This window comes from Mustela erminea, chromosome 12 (genome assembly GCF_009829155.1).
Source record: "Mustela erminea isolate mMusErm1 chromosome 12, mMusErm1.Pri, whole genome shotgun sequence".
NCBI lineage: Eukaryota > Metazoa > Chordata > Mammalia > Carnivora > Mustelidae > Mustela > Mustela erminea.
The window spans coordinates 68,898,869-68,918,267 of NC_045625.1; the positions used below are offsets into that span (position 1 = coordinate 68,898,869).

General features: G+C 40.0%; 1 protein-coding gene across 3 annotated transcripts in view; it reads left to right on the forward strand.

Moving 5' to 3' along the window:
* The window catches only part of FRMD3 (FERM domain containing 3), a 307,544-nt gene that overhangs the window by 130,429 nt on the left and 157,716 nt on the right, over positions 1-19,399 (forward strand). For 2 of the 3 annotated variants that reach the window (XM_032307067.1, XM_032307066.1), the window contains exon 2: positions 15,200-15,304. In XM_032307067.1, the coding sequence (XP_032162958.1) occupies positions 15,200-15,304 (105 nt within the window). Of the gene's footprint in view, positions 1-15,199; positions 15,305-15,644; positions 15,735-19,399 lie in introns of those variants that run through there. The other variant, XM_032307068.1, reaches the window with a different exon arrangement.

The window sequence follows — 19,399 nt, forward strand, 5'->3', positions numbered from 1 at the left end:
AAGTAGGAAATTTCGTGTTGCTCCTTGTGAATAATTCTAGTCTTCTCTTTTTGGATTATGAGAGGCTAGAGTTCAAACTTGAATTTTGCCATTTTCTTGCTGTGTGATTTTGAGCAAGTTGCTCAACCATTCTTAAGCTTTATATTCCTCTCCTAGAAAATGGAAACACAGCTAGCTCCTAGAGTTCTTGTGGATTAAATCAGATGAATAGTTGAAGTAATTAAAAAAAAACCAAACATGGTACACAGTGCCAGGAACTAAGGAGGCTTTAATCAAATGCCTGCCAACTCCCATCTGAGAAGAGATGGTTCTAGCATCTCCTATTCTCTGGGGCCCCCTGAGGGCTTGGACTATCTATTTCACTATACTTCTTAGAGAAATGTTGCAGGTCCTAGGCTAGAGTAAGGGAAAAATGCAGATATTAAATGATGATGTATTTAAATTTTGGAAATATTGATTAATGTAGACAGTTTGCTTATGAAAGTACTGTGTGTAGAATCTTGTCTCAGCTACCCAGGTGAGAGATCACTTAAATGTATTTTTCCCTTTTGAATATTAAATAATAAAAGAAGATATCTTTGTGTCCACTTTTATTTTTGATAATTACAACATCTTCTTGAGATTATTTTCTTGGTCCATCTCTTGAATTGCGGGTTTTTTTTTTTTTTTTTTTTTTTTTTTAAAGAGTGAGAGAATGGGGTTTGGGGAGGGAGGGAGGGGAGGGGAAAAGAGGTGGGGAGGGGGTCTTAAGCAGGCTCTACATCCAGCACAGAGCCTGACATGAGGCTTGATTTCACAATTCTGAGATCATGACATGAGCCCAAATCAAGAATTGGATGTTTAACCAGCTGAGCCACCCACGTGCCCCCCAAGTTTATATCCTCTGAGGTGTCTTGTTGGTTTCTTTTTCTTCCTTACTTTTAAATGAATGTGTTTGAACATTTTATATTCATAGAAATACTGAACAGAACATTCAGTTCCCATCTACTCTTTCTACCAACCCCCACTTTCCTATATTATTTACATCTCGCATTAGTGCAGTGCATTTGTTACAACTGATGAACAAATATTAATGCCTTATTATTAACTGAAGTTCGTAATTTATATTAGGGTTTTACTTTATGTTGTGTAGTTTTGACAAATGTGTCACATATCCACCATTAATGTATCATACAGAATAGTTTCACTGCCTTAAAAATCCTTTGTATTTTACCTGTTCATCTCTCCCCCACTCCCAAAACCTTAGCAACCACTGCTCTTTTTTTTTTTTTTTTTTTAACTATCTCTGTACCATTCTCTTTTCCAGAATGCTATATATATGTATACAGTATGGAGTCTTTTTACACTGTTCACAAAGTACGAACACTTTTCACACTTTGCACACTTCTTTCACTTTGCAATATGCATTTAAATATTCTTCATTTATTTTCATGGCTCAATAACTAATTTCCTTTTATCCCTGAATAATATCTCATGTATGAATGTTCCACTTTGTTTATCCATTTACTTACGGAAGAACATCTTGGTTACTTCCAGTTTTGGGCAATTATGAATAAAACTGCTGTAAATGTTTGTGTGCAAGTTTCTGTGTGGACATAAGTTTTTGATTCATTTGGGTAAATAACCTAGGACACAGGTGCTGGAGTGAGCCTGAGTTTAGTTTTTCAAGACACTGTCAAACTCTCTTCCAAAGTGGCTCTCCTCCATTTCGCTTTCCACCAGCAGTGAATGAGAATTCCTGTTGCTTCACATCCTTGTCAGCATTTGGTGTTGTCAGCGTTCTGGATTTTAGCCATGCAGTAGGTATGTGGTGGTATCTCATTGTTTTAATTTGCAATTTCTTAATGACCTATGATGTGGAGCATCTTCTAATATGCTCATTTGCCATCCATATATCTTCTTTGATAAAGTGTCTGTTAAAATTGTCTACTTTTAAATTGGGTTGTTTTTATCTTACTGTCATGTCTTAAGAGTTCTTTTGGATACAAGTCTATTGTCAAATGTGTATTTTGCAAATATTTTCTCCAAGTCTGTGGCTTGTCTTTTATTTCTCTTAACAGGTGCTTTGAAGAGCAGAGATTATAAATTCTAATGAACTTCAGCTTATCAGTTTTTTTTTCCCTTATGGTTTGGTGTTGTATCCAAAGAGTCATCACCAAACCCAGGTCACCTAAGTTTTGTCCTATGATGTCTTCTAGAAATATTATGGTTTTGTGGTTTACATTTAGGTCTATGATCTATTTTGAGTTAATTTTTGTGAAGGGTATAATACCTATGTCTAGATGATGATGATGATGATTTAGCATGTGGCTATCTAGTTGTTCCAGCACTAATTGTTGGAAAAAAATATCTTTTTTCCATTGACATGGCTTTGCTTTTTTGTCAAAAGTCAGTTGTATCTATATTTGTGTGGGTCTGTTTGGGGGTTCTTTATTCTGTTCTGTTGCTCTATTTGTATATTCTTTTGCCAGTACCACACTGTTAATTACTGTAACTTTAGAGTAAGTCTTGGAAGTTGAGTACTGTCAGTCTTCTGATTTTGTTCTTCATCAACATTGTGTTGGCTATTCTGGATCTTTTTTTTTTTTTCCCATCTAAACATTAGAGTCAGATTGTTAATATAAATTAACTTAGATTTTGATTGGCTTGCATTGAACCTGTAGTTAAAGTTGGAAAGCACTGGCATCTTAACAATATTGAATCTTCCTATTCATGAACATGGGATATCTCTTCATTTATTTAGTCTTTATTTCATTCATCACAGTTTTATAGTTTTTCTCACCTAGATTTGTACATACTTATTATTTGTACTTAAGGGTTTCATTTCACTAATATAAATGGTGGTGTTAATTTCAACTCTCAGTTGTTCTTGCTGATTATATGAGAAGACTATTCACTTTTGTATCTTATCTTTGTATCCTGCAACCTTCCTGTAATCACTTATTAGTTCCAAGAAATTTGTTGTTGATTCTTTGGGTTTTCTACATAAACTATCATGTAATCTTCAAATAAATTTTTTTTTCTTCCTTCCCAATCTGTATGCTTCCCCACCTCTTAATGCATTTGCTAAAACTTTCAGTATGATATTGAATAGAAATGGTGAGAGGGAGCATCCTTGTCTTGTTTTTGATCTTAGGAGGAAAGCATCTATTTTCTCTCCATTACCTATGGTAAATGTAAGGTTTTGTAGACATGATCAAGTTGATGTTACCCGGTATTTCTTCTTAACTATTTGAAAACTTGGGTATAATAACAAAATCAAGCAGACCTGGGTTTAAATATTGACTATGCTATTAGCTGCATTGACCTTCGGTAAGCTGACCTTCTCTGAGCCTTGGTTTCTGTACCATGAAGGTGGGGTAGAGGGGGCAGGATTTCATGGACATTCTAGAAAGGAATAGAGTTGAAAGACTGACATTATTCTGAAGAGGCTTGTCTTTAGGAATTGGGTCTGTCAAGGACACTAAACCCTAAAATGGAAAAAAGAAAAAAGTGGGAGGGGGGAAAATGTTTTGAGCTTTGAGAAATGGCAGAAATTTCTAAGAGCTGAAACATCAAGTGTGATTCCTCAAGCACTGGATGGATCTGTGTGTCAGTCAAAAGAGAAATGACCCTATGTCTGAGTATAGGCACACAGCCCATCCTTCAGAATGGAAGCTGTGGAACACAGGGGAAGTAACAGAAGCAAAACTCATTCCAAAGAAAAGCAAAGAGAAGGAAACTTACCAAGCCCAGGGCATCCTGTCAGTGTATTCGACTGTGACTCTCCTTTAGAAGACACATTCAGAACCCAGACAATAAAATGCGCAACCTATTCAGGCTGCTGCTTTTTCTCATGGATGTACTATTTCTTTGTTTTTCTTCCTTAGGGCTTCTTAAAATTTCCCTGCCTTGATACTACTACTAAGCCTCTAGCTGTGAGGATGGCAGTATATTTGTTTTCTCAGAGGGAGTAGGGGCCACAGGGGCTTGAGATCAGCAGTTGGGTTTTGACTCTCTTCAGATGAGCCTCATTGGGCTAGGTGGCCACTTGTGTTTACCTTCTATTTTTATTTATTTATTTATTTTTAAAGATTTTATTTATTTGAGAGAAAGAGAGAGAGAGTGAGAGAGAGCATGAGAGGGGAGAAGGTCAGAGGGAGAAGCAGACTCCTCATGGAGCTGGGAGCCTGATGTAGGACTCAATCTTGGGACTCTGGGATCATGACTGAGCCCGAAGGCAGTTGCTTAACCAAGTGAGCCACCCAGGCACCCTTGCCTTTTATTTTTGCAGCGAGATTCTCCCTTTCAGGAAACTTTTGACTCTCTCCCTGCCTCCCTGCCATGAGTGTCTGGCTTCAGTAATTTTGTTATTTTCTAGATTTCAGGTCACTGCTACAGTCCTAACCATGCCCTCCCCTCCCCCAACTTATGATTAAAGGGATTTCTGTGCACAATAAATCAGTCTAACCTGCATTTTCATTTATCTTAGCCATAATATACAGTTACTATATAGCAGATGTATATTCAGAATTAGATACTTCAGCTTCCTAAAACCTTGGTTTTACCTTTTATACAACTGCAAATATTTGAACAATATGAATCAACCTTTTTAACTGACGTACAGTTGACACATAGTATTACATATTGACACACAACAGTAGTTCCAAGTGTACACCATAGTGATTCAACAAGTTTATATATTGTGCTGTCCTCACCACAAGTGTAGCTACCAACTGTCACTATACAATACTACTAAAATACCATTGACTGTATTCCCCATGCTGTGTCTTTTATCACTGTGACTTACAGGTTTTCAGCTATGAAAGGAGTTTCTTCCAATCCTCTTCAGCCATTTTGCCCATCCTTCCATTCATCCCTCTCCTCTGGGAACCATCAGTTTCTCTGTATTTATGACTTATGGGTCTGTTTCTGCTTTTTATTTGTTTTGTTTTTTAGATTCCACATCTAAGTGAAACTGTGATAGTTTTCTGACTTACTTCACCTTGTTTCACTTAGTGTAATACCTTCTAGCTTCATCCATGTTGTTGCAGATGACAAGATCTCATTTTTTATGGCTTGTATGTGTTTGTGTGTATGTGTTCGACATCTTCTTGATCTATGTGTAGAAGAATGAAACTCGACCATTCTCTTACACCATACACAAAGATAGCCTCAAAATGGATAAAAGACCTCAACGTGAGGCAGGAATCTATCAACCTCCTAGAGGAAAACATAGGGAGTAACCTCTTCGACATCAGCCACAGCAACTTATTTCAAGATAGGTCTCCAAAGGCAAAGGAAACAAAAGTGAAAATGAACTTTTGGGACTTCATCAAGATCAAAAGCTTCTGCACAGCAAAGGAAACAGTCAATAAAACAAAGAGGCAACCCACAGAATGGGAGAAGACATTCGCAAATGAGACTACAGACAAAGGGCTGATATCCAAGATCTATAAAGAACTCCTTAAACTCAACACACACAAAACAGATAATCACGTCAAACAATGGGCAGAAGATATGAACAGACACTTCTCCAATGAAAAACATACAAATGGCTAACAGACACATGAAAAAATTTTTTATCATCATTAGCTATCAGGGAGATTCAAATCAAAACCACATTGAGATACACCTTACACCAGTTAGAATGGACAAAATTGGGGTGCCTGGGTGGCTCAGTGGGTTAAAGCCTCTGCCTTCAGCTCAGGTCATGATCCCAGGGTCCTGGGATCGAGCCCCGCATCGGGCTCTCTGCTCAGCAGGGAGCCTGCTTCCTCCTTTCTCTCTCTGCCTGCCTCTCTGCCTACTTGTGATCTGTCTGTCAAATAAATAAATAAATAAAAATCTTTAAAAAAATGGCCAAAATTAAAAAGACTGTAAAAAACATGTGTTGGAGAGGATGTGGAGAAAGGGGAACCCTCTTCCACTGTTCGGTGGGAATGCAAGTGTGTGCAGCCACTTTGGAAAACCATGTGGAGATTCCTTAAGAAATTGAAAATAGAGCTACCCTATGACCCTGCAATTGCACTACTGAGTATTTACTCCAAAGATACATATGTAATGAAAAGAAGGGCCTCTGCACCCAATGTTCATAACAGCAATGGTCATAGTCACCAAACTGTGGAAAGAACCAAGATGCCCTTCAACAGACAAATGGATAAAGAAGATATGGTCCATATATACAGTGGAGTATTATGCCTCCATCAGAAAGGATGAATATCCAACTTTTTTTATCAGCATGGATGGGACTGAAGAGATTATGCTAAGTGAAATAAGTCAAGCAGAGAGAGTCAATTATATGATTTCACTTACTTGTGGAACATAAGGAATAACATGGAGGATCCATTCATCTATTGATAGACACTTGAGTTTCTTCCATATCTTGACTATTGTAAAGCTGCAATAAACAGAGGGATGCATGTATCCTTTTGAATTACTGTTTTCATTTTCTTTGGATAAATACCTAGTGGTGGAATTACTGGGTCATGTGGTATTTTTATTTTTAATTTTTTGAAGACCTTTCATAGTAGTTCCATCAGTTTACATTCCCACCAAGAGTGCACTAGAGTTCTACTTTCTCCCCATCCTCACCAACGTATGTTACTTATTTTTGCTTCTAGCCATTCTGACAGGTGTAGGGTGATATCTCATTGTGGTTTTGGTCTGCATTTTCTTGATAATGAGTCATTCTGAGCATCTTTTCATCTGTTGGCAACATGGTCTGTTGTAAGTCTCTGGAAAAATGTTTATTCTGGTCCTCTGCTCATTTTTTTAAAAAGATTTATTTATTAGAGGAGGGGAGAGAGAGAGAGGGATAGAGAATAAGCAGGGGGAAGGGGCAGAGGGAAAGGGAAAAGCAGGCTCCCCATTGAGAGCAGGGAGCCCAACATGTGGCTCAATCCCAGGACCCCATGATCATAACCTGAGCTGAAGGCAAGTGTTTCACTGACTGAGCTATCCAGGTGCCCCCAAAGCATTTTATTTTAGTGTAACCCTAGTAGTTTATTTTTGTTTCACTTGCCGTAAGAGACCTATCTAGTAAAAGGTCGCTATGGCCAATGTCAGAGATTACTACCTATGGTTTTCTTCTGGGACTTTTATGGTTTCAGGTCTCACATTTAGGTCTGCAATCCATTGAGTTTATTTTGTATATGGTGTAAGAAAGGGGCCCAGTTTCATTCTTTTGCATATAGCTGTCTGGTTTTCCCAGCTTGAATTTCCCTATCAAATCAGAACAACTTTTAGTAGGTTCATCTATAAGGGGTCCCTCTGTTCTTGTCGGTCTTTACATTTCTCCTTATTTAAACAGCTTTAATATTACTTCTTTCCTCATGGTCTTGGGATAATGCTATTTTCTGAATGAATGCCCCAGCCAAATGTCAAATACCAGTTACTGCCTGCGATGGGAAAGAAAGATTAACAAAGTAATACTTGCTATTTAAACTCCAATTGTAAAAGTGAACAAGAAATGTTCTGTGTTGGTTAAATCTTTGGTGCTTACCATAACAAAATGTACGTATTTATGTAGATATGCTTAAAGTTTTTTTAGCAGAGATATAAATGGAGCGTATAAAAGGTTATTCATTTGAGAGACAGAGACCAAGTGGGAGGAGAAGAAGAGGGAAAGGGACAAGCAGACGCTGCACTGAGTACAGAACCCAATCTGGGACTTCAGCCCACACCCCCAAGATCGTGACCTGAGCCAATACTAAGAGTTGGATGCCCAACTTACTGAGCCACCCAGGCACCCCAGGCCACAATATCTTTTAAGTGACCTAATGCTTGTCCTTCACATTAGAAGCAGAACTATTTAGTTCACCAGTTTCTCATTACTGTTCTGTTTATCTGCCAAGGAAAAATCAATGGATTGAGGACCTTAATTCACAAAAGAAATGCAACTTCTAGGAAGAAGACCTGCTCTTGGCAGCAAACCAAGCATTCCGTTTGCTGTTCAGTGCCTTACAATTGTCCAGAAGCCACTTGGAAGTTTCTAGGTATCCAGAGGGAATTGAACTCTTTCTTTCCTGTGGAAGAATCAGGAGAGACTGACAAGTTCTATTCTTCCCCAGCTGTATATCTGCATAGGCTGCCCCTTGCAGAAGCAGCTCATATGAACATAGGATGTTGAGCAACAAGGACCTTTAAACAAGTCTCAAACCCTTAATTACCAGAAATCAAGGTCTGGAGTCCCACTTCTGTTTATCACAGGGGATTCCTGGGGAGTATACTGCCTGCCCCAGAATGAACCATTCCCAGTGTCTTGGGTATGTGTTTTAGATGATTCTTCTTCTTCTTCTTCTTCTTCTTCTTCTTCTTCTAATTCTTCTTCTAATTCTTCTTCTTCTTCTTCTGATTCTTCTTCTTCTTCTTCTGATTTTCTTTAATTATTCATGAGAGACAGAGAATGGGGGGAGGCAGTGGCAGAGAGAGAGGCCAGCTTCCCATGACGCAGGGATCCCAATGTGGGATTTGATCCCAGGATTCTGGGATCACCACCTGAGCCAAAGGCAGACACCCAACCAGCTAAGCCATCCAGGCACCCTGTATTTCTGATTCTTGTAGATGTTGTCTGCTACCCTCATCTCAGTGATCCTAGAGTTTCTGGTCTGTGTGGACCAGAGGGTCCTAGGACATCAGTGGCCTTAGGGAACAGTTCAAGCTGTGTTCACTGAGGGCTTTTTCTGGCTGTGAGGATGCTCCAAAGCATTTTCAAGGAAAATTCCAGGAATACTTTGAAAGCCTCTAATTTGCCTCCAATGAAAGTTGTAATCTCAGATTTTTCTAGGGGTCAGGGAACCGTGGGAAATGGAAGACGTGGAAGACCTGGGGTAGGTGGGAGTGTGGTAGACCTCAAGGTTCACTCTCCATGGAAAGGGGAGCTGATACTGAGCTTCAGCTAACGTTCATGTTCCAGTTTCCAGATCCTCCAGCTTTTCTGAGCAGGCTCCCAATTTAAAGATACAGAACCACTATGTTGGCCAAATAGAACATAGTAGATGGACTCAGCTCCTTGGTTCATTAGTTGATAATCTCTGTGATTGTGTTTCCCACTGGGCCTATCGATTCCCCTTCTTTGAGTGAAAATTTTGGATGCAATCAGCAGAAAAACCAGTTTGCACTAGTTGAAACAACAAGGAATTTTATTGGCTGACCTAGAAGTTCACACATAAAGTGAGCATCATATTTGGTCCTCTGGAGCCACAGACTCCATCTCCCTGTGAATACTTTTGTTCTGCCCTGTGTTGGGTTCATCCTCAGGGTGGTTTTAATATGGCTGCAGTAATTCCAGGCCTCACACCTTTGTATAACAATAACCAGAGAGAGAGAAGGTCTCTTTCTGAAGTTCTCTCAGGAGAGTAAGAAAGCCATTCAAGAAAGCCCAGTTGCTCCTCATGTCCCATTGGCCTAAACTGGGTCACGTGTCCTCTTCATGAACCAATCAGATAGGAAAGGTAGGATTCCCCTTACACCCATCAAGCTGGAGGTGTGGGGGGGTTATAGTTCCCTGAGCCTCAAGGACTTTGGATGTACTTGGGTGCATGTGTGTATATGAATGCGTGCCTTCCTGAACAAAATCTGGATTTTATTAGGAAAGAGAAAGGAGTGTATGGATGGTGGACAATTAACCAATGAAATCTACAATGTGGTTTATATTTTATAAAACTGCCTTTTTCCAGGCCTCATGTTGTATAGATAACCCAATGCCCCATTCTGTCTGTCTAAATTCTAGTAACTGGGAAATTGGATGCTGCTCCTGTATTCTTATATTGTTTGTGCCCACGTAGAGAATGGTGGCTAATGGGCAAACTGAGTTCCTACAATATCTTAGGCATAGGTGGTGGCCCTGGCATCCTTACCAACCAACTTAACATTTCTGGATCGATTCTAAAAAATCTGTAACAAATGGGGAGAATATTAGCTACTTCAGTATGTTGTCAGGATTTTATTTTTATTTTTATTTTTTTAAGATTTTATTTATTTATTTGACAGAGATCACAAGTAGGCAGAGAGGCAGGCAGAGAGAGGAAGGGAAGCAGGCTCCCTGCTGAGCAGAAAGCCCCATGCGGGGCTCAATCCCGGGGCTCAACCCTGGGATCATGACCTGAGTCGAAGGCAGAGGCTTTAACCCACTGAGCCTCCCAGGTGCCCCCGTTGTCCGGATTTTAATTACAAAGCTTGTAACCTAGTCCTTGGTGTATGATAAGTGTCCCATGAGTGGTAATCACCATGAGGTTTATACTTCAATTCCTGAAGGTAGCTATTTGAGCTCTTAAACTTGATTTGTAGTAATACTTTAAGTAGTTTTGGATTGGTACTCTTTTCCTCCTCACTTAACCAGTATCTGAAATGTAGTGAAATGTCTTGGCTTAGAAGTTTGAGGTGAATCATGAGAGACTATGGACTCTGAAAAACAATCTGAGGGGTTTGAAGTGGCGGGGGTGTGGGAGGTTGGGGTACCAGGTGGTGGGTATTATAGAGGGCACGGATTGCATGGAGCACTGGGTGTGGTGAAAAAATAATGAATACTGTTTTTCTGAAAATAAATAAATTGAAAAAATTAAAAAAAAAAAAGAAGTTTAGGAAATAGGAATTGAAATCTGCCATGCTTTTTCACTGAAGACAAGCCATGGCTGATTTAGCCAGTTGAGTTCTCTTGCTCTTTTTTAAGCACAAATAGTTTGTTGTGTTTACTTCAGTGGAACTAGAGAGTCGAATTAATGCATCGTCAGCAATTAGTTGTAAGAAGAGCTGAGGAACAGAATTGAGTTCTTTGTCTTTTTGTTCACTTTTTCTTCCCCAGAGGCCAGTTCTGGGAAGCAAATACTGTTCCTCTCACCTTCTGTGTATCTAAAAGGATCTGTAAAATTGGATACAAAATTTAAGAATCAGATTATTTTTAATATTATTGGTAATGACCTCTTAAGGGGGTATGTGCTTTGCAGTTTGCAGAATGCTTTCACATTTTATAAACTGGAGTTTTAAGATCTGTGAGATTATAGATTGTGTTTTGTTCACTATCTCAAATCTGTGTCCCAGTGTCTTGCAAAATAGATATTTAACAAATATACGAATGAGCCTCAAATTTACCGCTTAATTTCTGAAAGTTACCATTATTTCTATTTTACACTAGAAGACATGAAGTATCAGATTTCATTACTTGCCTAAAGGTCACCCGATTGTTAAATGGTGTAATCAGGATTCTAACATAATGGACTCTTTCTTTCCAGTATGTAGTTTAGGATGGGGAGGAGAGATGGTTTTTTTTGAAAAATAGGCTAGATTATGATTGCACCAAGTAGGTTCCTTTCTAACTCATGGGAGAGGGCCCTGAGAGAATGTGGGATTATTGTAAGAAACTCAGGGATATGCACATACACCAAGAATTATCAGAAAATGGGCAGAGAAGGTGGAGAGAGAACCCAGTCCCCTTTACAGAGTTGAGGCTCCTAGAGTAAAGAAATCTCCAAAGCACCCAGGACCTGGTGGTGGTTTAGGTCTGAGCATCTCAAACTCTTGATGCTGAGAGACCAGTACTAGATTTTGTTTCCTCAATCTCTTTTGGACCAATATGTGTTAAAAACAAAACAAAACAAAAACAAAAACCAAAAACCCACCAACAAACAAACCCCACTTCCCAAACACACACAGTGAAAATAGAATACCCTTAATTTCCCACACTTGTTTCACGGAAGACCAGTAACAAAGAGTTTAGATTCCCTCACAGTCTATAGACCATACCTTGACTAGCATTGATTTGGATTTTTAACGCAGTAAAAAACAAAACAAAACAAAAAAACCCCACCAAAAAAACAAACAAAAAAACACTACAGTTGTAAATAATTGTATTCATGATATTTTAGTACAGTGTTTGTAAATCCATCCAGCAAGACACAATTTATCATCTCACAGATCTTAAAACTCCAGTTTATAAAATATGCTCTAGGTGGTGAGGACCCACAGTATTGGGCCATAAGTTTAAACGTGTGATGAACACATTCTCTGTTCAAGGCTATCAGTGCATTTCTGAGACCTACTGTATAACCTTATTTAGAGACCGCATCCAAAGTCTATCCTTAAAGTACTTTCTTGAGGAACAGATCACATGCTTATGTCCTAATGTCGTTCCTATGTGCTACTTTTATGATAAAACATGACTTAGGTAATAGCTCTAAAGAGTTTCTATTAGCTGTTTGAATCCTCCTCCCTTGTTTAGTCAGTATTGAAAGGACAACTGCTGTCTTGGGGGAGAAACAAAACTTTGACATTAAAAAATGAAGTCCTTATCCTTGAAATCTTTGAAAACTGCTTTACCACATAGACCTTGAAGTTTTTGGTAAAAGTTGGCTAATTCCACTGTGTGTGGACTCTCCATCTCCCCGGGGACTTGTGTCTTCCAAAGGCTCACTGTCTGTTCCTAGACTGCAGGTTTTCCATGAGAAAAAGCAATGCCTCATTTACTCATTTGATAACCTCCAGCTTGCCAGGCAGGGTGGTGAACAGTGACGTCTACTCAGAAAGCTCAGGAGGAAGCAATAGAGGATTTGAGTAGTTCCACAGAGTTCTAGGAGTGGGAGTTGGGAGCAGAGCCAGTATTCACTGCAGGGCCCTCTTCTGCCTTGAGGTGTGTGGAACGGGCAGCTGGACCTCCTCACACACCTGATCCTGAATGAGCTCTTCTGACCCTTGGGCCCAGGCCCAGGTGGTCTTTCATTTAGCACAAGAACTGGGCTTCATGCACAGAAATGATAATAATAGGAAGCTAAATGCTTTAAGAATGTGGTCCAGATTTCCAGGCAGAGCAGAGAGTAACGTGAGGCTCTAGGCTGGCTTTCTTGGCATGAAGTAGCGACACAGAGCAGCTCAAGATGACGAGGCTGGCTGGCAGCCTCTAGATGCAAGGGCAGTTTTTGTTCTTGAGATTAGAAAACACTTTCATTTTTGTGAGTTGAGACATAGACCATTCTCCGTGGAGAAAATGGTCCCCCCCGCCCCCCAGTGACATCTGCTGGTAAGTATAGTTGTTGCACTTCTCACCCATGGGGGATTTTCCACTAGGCCCATGCATCTCAAAATGAATGAACATGTGAAAAACCAGGGCACCTTACTGAAAGGCACATTAGGTTCTGTTAGTCTGGAGCTTGGCCCAAGATTCTGTGTTGGCAACGGGCTTGCTCCTGGGTGATGCCGAGGCCACTGCTAGGCAGTATTGTGTTTGTGGGGAGCGCTTCCAGGAGCAGGGGCCTGGTGGCCTGGAAGCATGGAAACTGGCCTCACCTGCTTTTGTGGAAAGCATTGATTTCTAGTTCAGCCCCATTTGTGTATTCCACTCAACACAGTATCTACAGTGGCATTTCCTTTTCACAAGGGTCGTACTCAGTACAAGAATATGTATTGGTAGGGAGTTGAATCATTTAAAAAAAAAAATCTTTGTTGTGCTTCTAAGTACATCTTCAGGGCAAAATTCTGGCTGTCAGGCACAATCAAGTTCTGCTCAATCCCACATCATTACAGAGCGCTGCTTTGACCCACATGTCTTGTGGATCTCGCATATGGTGGGGGCAGTCCACCGTAGTAAATCCTAATGCAGAGAGCTTGGTAATCCAGTCACAGAATGACAGACTCGCACGCTATGTTCAGTGATTTGATTCTTCAGCAGCCTCTTAACTGTGGATGCATTACAGAGTGAATCCGTAAAAGGAACTAAATCCATTGATTATATTGTGGGCATTATATTCAGCTGTCATCGGATACAGCTTGTCATTTGAGCTTCTGGGTTTAAAAACAATTAGAGAAATCGAAAAGAATTCCATTTTGATGCTTTGTCCCTTTTGAGCTACATTAAATGGTTTCTCTTAGAAATGAAGGAAAGGCTCAAAGGTGATTCCAAATTAAACTCCATGAGATTTCAGGAGAATTGGGGCTTCATATCACAGTGTGTGCTCATATGCTCCTGTCCTTTATTCAGTGCGGTGCCTCCCAGACCAGTGAGCGGCTTTTTCATCAACTTTCTGAGCTGATGTTAGTAGTTTCTAATGAAAAGATAATCATGTAACAAAGATCAACCTCCTCTTTCAAGATTATTTTTAGTGGATCGGAGGAGTGGCTCACTTAATATCTGTAGTTTCTTCATTTATTTTTATAGGTCACATTCCACCCCTAAAATATTCCATGGGTCTGTCAGCAACTTTGATTGAAGCAGAAATTAATCTTATCAAATATCTTGATGAGGGCTTGGAGAGTCCTTGCTATTAACAGGGTTTTGTGGTAATGGTATTCATCCTCGTCAGATTTGGCTGACAAATCTCTCACTTACAGAATTAGAAGGAAAAGTAACCGACTTATTTTGCCCATGTGAAACAGCTGGAGAGTTTGCCTAAGGTCACTTGGGCCTGTCCCAGTCTGTCCTCCCACTCACCTCACCATCTCCCATGTCCCTTATGGATGTAATGCATTGGTTTTGAGGCCCAAAGCAGTAGGGCTTCTACCTTGGGTGTTCTGCCTAGCATCCTTCACTGTAGTCCCATAGCATCCAGACTGGGCCTTCTAGCAAAGTTGCAATGTACTCACTGCATCTTTGGGGAGACAAAGTTGTGTGGTAGGAGCCCAGATTCTATAGCTTGGTGGCCTGGGCCAAGTGCTGCCTTGCTCTCTATACAGCTTGTTTGACTTTGGGTGGGCTACCGAGCCTCTCAGTGCTTCTGTTTCTTTAGATGTAAAATGGGGACCTTCTTTATAGGATCTTTATGAAGATGGAATGAGTGAACAGATACCGACTTATGACAAACATTCAGGTGCACTGCATGTGGAATTGTGTATGGGTTTGTGAACTGTGGGTCTCCACTAGGTACTGAGTTGTTAGTTAAATCAGTGTTCTGAGTCATAAATAGCTTTTGAAAAATTAAATGGTCCATAACTGAATAAAATAGAACACATTAGAGTACATTGCATCTATGCAGGGTATTGTTTGGTGTCTCTTTGGCTCTCTTTTTAGAGAGCCTTCCTTTGGCTCTGTTTGTGTGTGTGTGTAATGGTTCACAGGGTAAAAATGTATTTTTCACTGTGGATTGTAATTAAGAGTTTAGAAGTCCCTGCTTGAGAGACTGGAGTGAGCTAATCCATTTTTCTAAGTGCAGACCTATGGGGTGAATGAGACACATTTTAGACATGAATGTACAAGATGAGCTCTGGCTGAAACTTAAATGTGCTTCTTTTGCAGAGGGAGACCAAAGGGCAGTTTCTTATTGACCACATCTGCAACTACTACAGCTTGCTGGAGAAGGACTATTTTGGCATTCGTTATGTGGACCCAGAGAAGCAGCGGGTAAGAGCCACTCTCTGTCTAGACCCATTTGGGGGAGTAACTCATCCTGTGGGTGACCAAAGAGGTTCCTCTCAGAGCACTCATAATGTATTCTTGTTCTCATGGCCATTGACCACTTGAAACTGACTGGCCTGGTGTGTGTGTGTGTGTTGTGTGTGTTTGTGTGTAAATGTTGGCACTGTTCCCACTGGACTGGGTAGGGTAGGAGAAAGGAAAACTTACATTAGACTTTTCCAGGAAGCTGCTCCCACCCAGTTCCTGTGTCTTTGAGAAGATTCGACAAACAGACAAACAGTGACTATATAAAATCTCATTGTGGAGAAAATCCACCTCTCACTATAAAAAGCTATTGGTAGAAAAGGGAATGGGAGAGACTGCTTAATGGGTACAAAGTTTTCTTCTCTAGTGAAGAAGATGCTTGGAATTTGATGTAAGTGGTGCTTATGACATTGTGAATGTCCTAAATACTATTGTATACTTTAAAATGGTTAATTTTATGTTATGTGAATTTCATTTCAATTAAGAAAAAGCTCTTGGCAGATGAAAGGTTAAGATAGTTTGAAAGCTGCTATTTGAACACCAGTAAACTTGACAACCCCTGTTATATCCTTGTTCCTGGATATGCCTGCCCTTGTTGTATCTGTTGATTTTTATAAGAGTGAGCAGGGGAATCTTGCCTTTTGATTTGGGTACTGTACTAGCATATATATATATTCATGACATATGTTGGATTCAGTGATCTATGTCACATCCAAAAGGTCCTAGGGATCTTCATCCCAGCTTGCACCACCTGGGGTCTCCCATCCCTGCAACCTAGCTATCAGTCCCAGATATGGATTAGGAGGCCCTATACCTGATCTGATCTCTGCTTTTTAGCCTTCCTCACTGACAAATGGGGCAGTGTGTGTGAAAGGGTCAGCTGAGTGTGGTCTGGGATTAGGGGACAAGTCTACTGTACCTTATTTAATTTGCCCTCCTCCTGTTGGTGCCCCTCGTCATCTTTACTCCCCTCTTCCCTCTCCACAGTCCCACTTGGTTCTTAGTTTCATATTATTGATCCAGTACAATGAAGAGAGGCTTACAGAGTGTATTCTTATAAAGGAGCACGCTGTTTAAGGAAAAGATTAGATTTTATTCTGAAACATGGGGAATCATACTTAGATTTTAGAATCCAGCAGGACCTAATCTTCTTTAAACACATACAATTCAGTGGCTCAGAAAGGGATTTCACTTTCCTATAGCACTTGCAGGAACCCTATAACAGGCCAAACATTTACCTGAGTGGGAAGAAGGTAGCAGGATACTAGTAAGGATATAGGACTGACATGAGATCACAGAGGGGATTCGTGTGACATTTTCTGTTAACAGTGGTTCCCAGACCTGGCCCTGTAACAAGATTACTTTAGGGGCTTACTAACAATGCTGAGTGTGGACCCTCTTCTGGACCTCCTGACTCAATCCTTGGGGCTAGGACCAGGAACATGTATTTTAGCACATCCTGATTCTACTTTTGATGTAGCCATCCCAGTTCTGGTCTTCAGACTGGTGTTGGGTACCATGGCATAAAGATATTCATAGACATAGCTTTTTATGGCTACCCTTTTGTGGAAAGAGAAACAGATTCAAAGATATTGTTACTTACCCAAGGTCTCACAACTAGTAAGTGATGGAAGGAGTATTGAGCTCCCTGTACATCAAACAGACTCTGTAGATTATATTAGTCATCTACCCATCACTGAATATAGATTCTTTTTGTGCAAAATTCCATCCTAAACTCTAGCAACCTTCAGAAGTAATTCTAGCTACCGTTAGTTGAACATCTATCATATGCCAGGAATTTTACTGTCATGGTCTCTAGTCTTTCCTGCAACACTGTAAGGAAGGGGAGATCTGAGGTACATGGTATCAGTGGCTTGTCTAAGGCTACATGGCTAGTAAATAATGGTGGAAGGATGGTATTAGAACCCACAATCTTTCTACCCATCTCCCAAGTGAAAATGTGAAACATAACCGATACTAGGGGTTTGTAGACCTTTTCTGTAAAGGACCAGATAGAAAATATTTTCACTTTGTGACCCATACAACCTCTGTCATAATTTTTAAATTATTTTATTCTAGTGGAAAGCAGCTATAGACAATACCTAAATTAATGGACATAGCTGTGTTCTAATAAAACTTTTTTTCCCATAAAAATCTTCTATAAATAGGCATTTAGCCATAGTTTGCTGACCCTTAGCCTAGATAATATCTGGAAACCACTTATGCATAAGTTGTTTTCATTTTTCTTGATTCATTGGGGAGATATTGGATAAGCTATTAAAGGAATTTTTTAGAACTGGAATCAGATGTTGGTATGAACTCATATTATTTCAAAAAATATATACATAGACACAGAAATATAGATGTGTGTGTGCATGTGGGATAGTATGCATATGTACATAGTTCCAAGGTCCATTTTCTGAGATGGCCTAGAAGCAATGACACCACAGTAGCAATGAGCACACCTACCCCCTAGATCTTGGTTTCTAAATATCATTTTCTAATAAAAGGAACAAGGGCTCCTTCAAAACATGTCTTGGGGGACGCCTGGGTGGCTCAGTTTGTTGGACGACTGCCTTCGGCTCAGGTCGTGATCCTGGAGTCCCGGGATCGAGTCCCACATCAGGCTCCCAGCTCCATGGGGAGTCTGCTTCTCCCTCTGACCTTCTCCTCGCTCATGTTCTCTCTCACTGTCTCTCTCTCTCAAAATAAATAAATAAAATCTTAAAAAAAAAAAAAAAACATGTCTTGGCATGTCTAGGACAGAGTCAGGAACCTCACAAGATGAGCCTGGAGCATGTTGTGGTGCCAGAAAGTAAGGAACTGCTCAAAAGATAAAAGGTCCCTAGAATGGCACAGAACCAATCTGAAAAAAACTGCCAGGGGCCCAAACTGGAATATTAGACAAAAAAGCAATAACAATAGTATTGGATTATAATCCATAAAGTAAAATATCCATGAGTCATATGGACATAAGTAGATGAATAAATAAATAAAAGGGGAGAAGAAATAGCTCTTCCTTACAGACAAATTCCAGTTAATAAGTGTAGAAGGAATGAGAATATCACAATGATTGTTGTGATAGAGGATTCATAGATGAATACTAAAGTTAGTGGGCAGAAATTTGAGGAGAAACAAGATACCTGTATAGTCTCAAAGTACTCCTCCCTTCTGCCCCTCTGATCTCTTTTGATTACAAAGGGCAAAAGACTAACCTCATAGTGGAGAAATCTGTCAGGCACCACTTTAATCAAGCCATCAAGCTTATCACCAGGGAGAAGACATTCCAATGTCACATACTTCCTGATTATCCTGCACTGAGGAGGACACATTGTCCCATTGGTATTCTTCTCAGTAATGCATAACTTCATTCAAATCTTGTGGAAATATAAGAAAGCCTGAAGCAAGAACATTCTCCAAAACAACTTACCTATATTCTTCAGAAGTATTGAGGGCAGGAAAGACAAGGAAAGACTGTGTAACTCTCAACTAAGGCCGTGGGGGATTCTGGATTGGATTCTGGAACAGAGAAAAGTCTGGCACTGGGAAAACTGGTGAATTCCAGATTAAGTCTCTAATTCAGTTAATAGCATTGTGTCGGTATTAGTTTCTTAATCTCAGTAATTGTACGCTGGCTATGGAAGATGCTAACATTAGGGGAGGAGGGTGGTTATATTATATTTGTACCTTTTTCATATGTATAGAATTATTTTTTTAAGTGAAAAAGTGTTTAGGTTGATGTGCTTCATTGTTCTTTATATTTTGACTTGGGTGAGCTTCATTTTTAGTGTCCAGATTTGGGTAATAGATTAGTGGAAAAAATGGGACCACATTCAAAACAAAACTGTCTTATCTGATGTATCCACTAAATTGCTTACAGGGTTGCTTGAGTCATTGTTTTCTACCCTGCATCATAGCCTTTTCTAGACTTTTGATTCTGAGGATTCAGTGGGAACTTAGCTTCCACTTGGGTTGCCGAGTAGTTGCTACATGAAACCACATGGACTTTGCACTCAGAAAGAATTACATTAAATCCCATCTCTGCTGCTCAGTAAA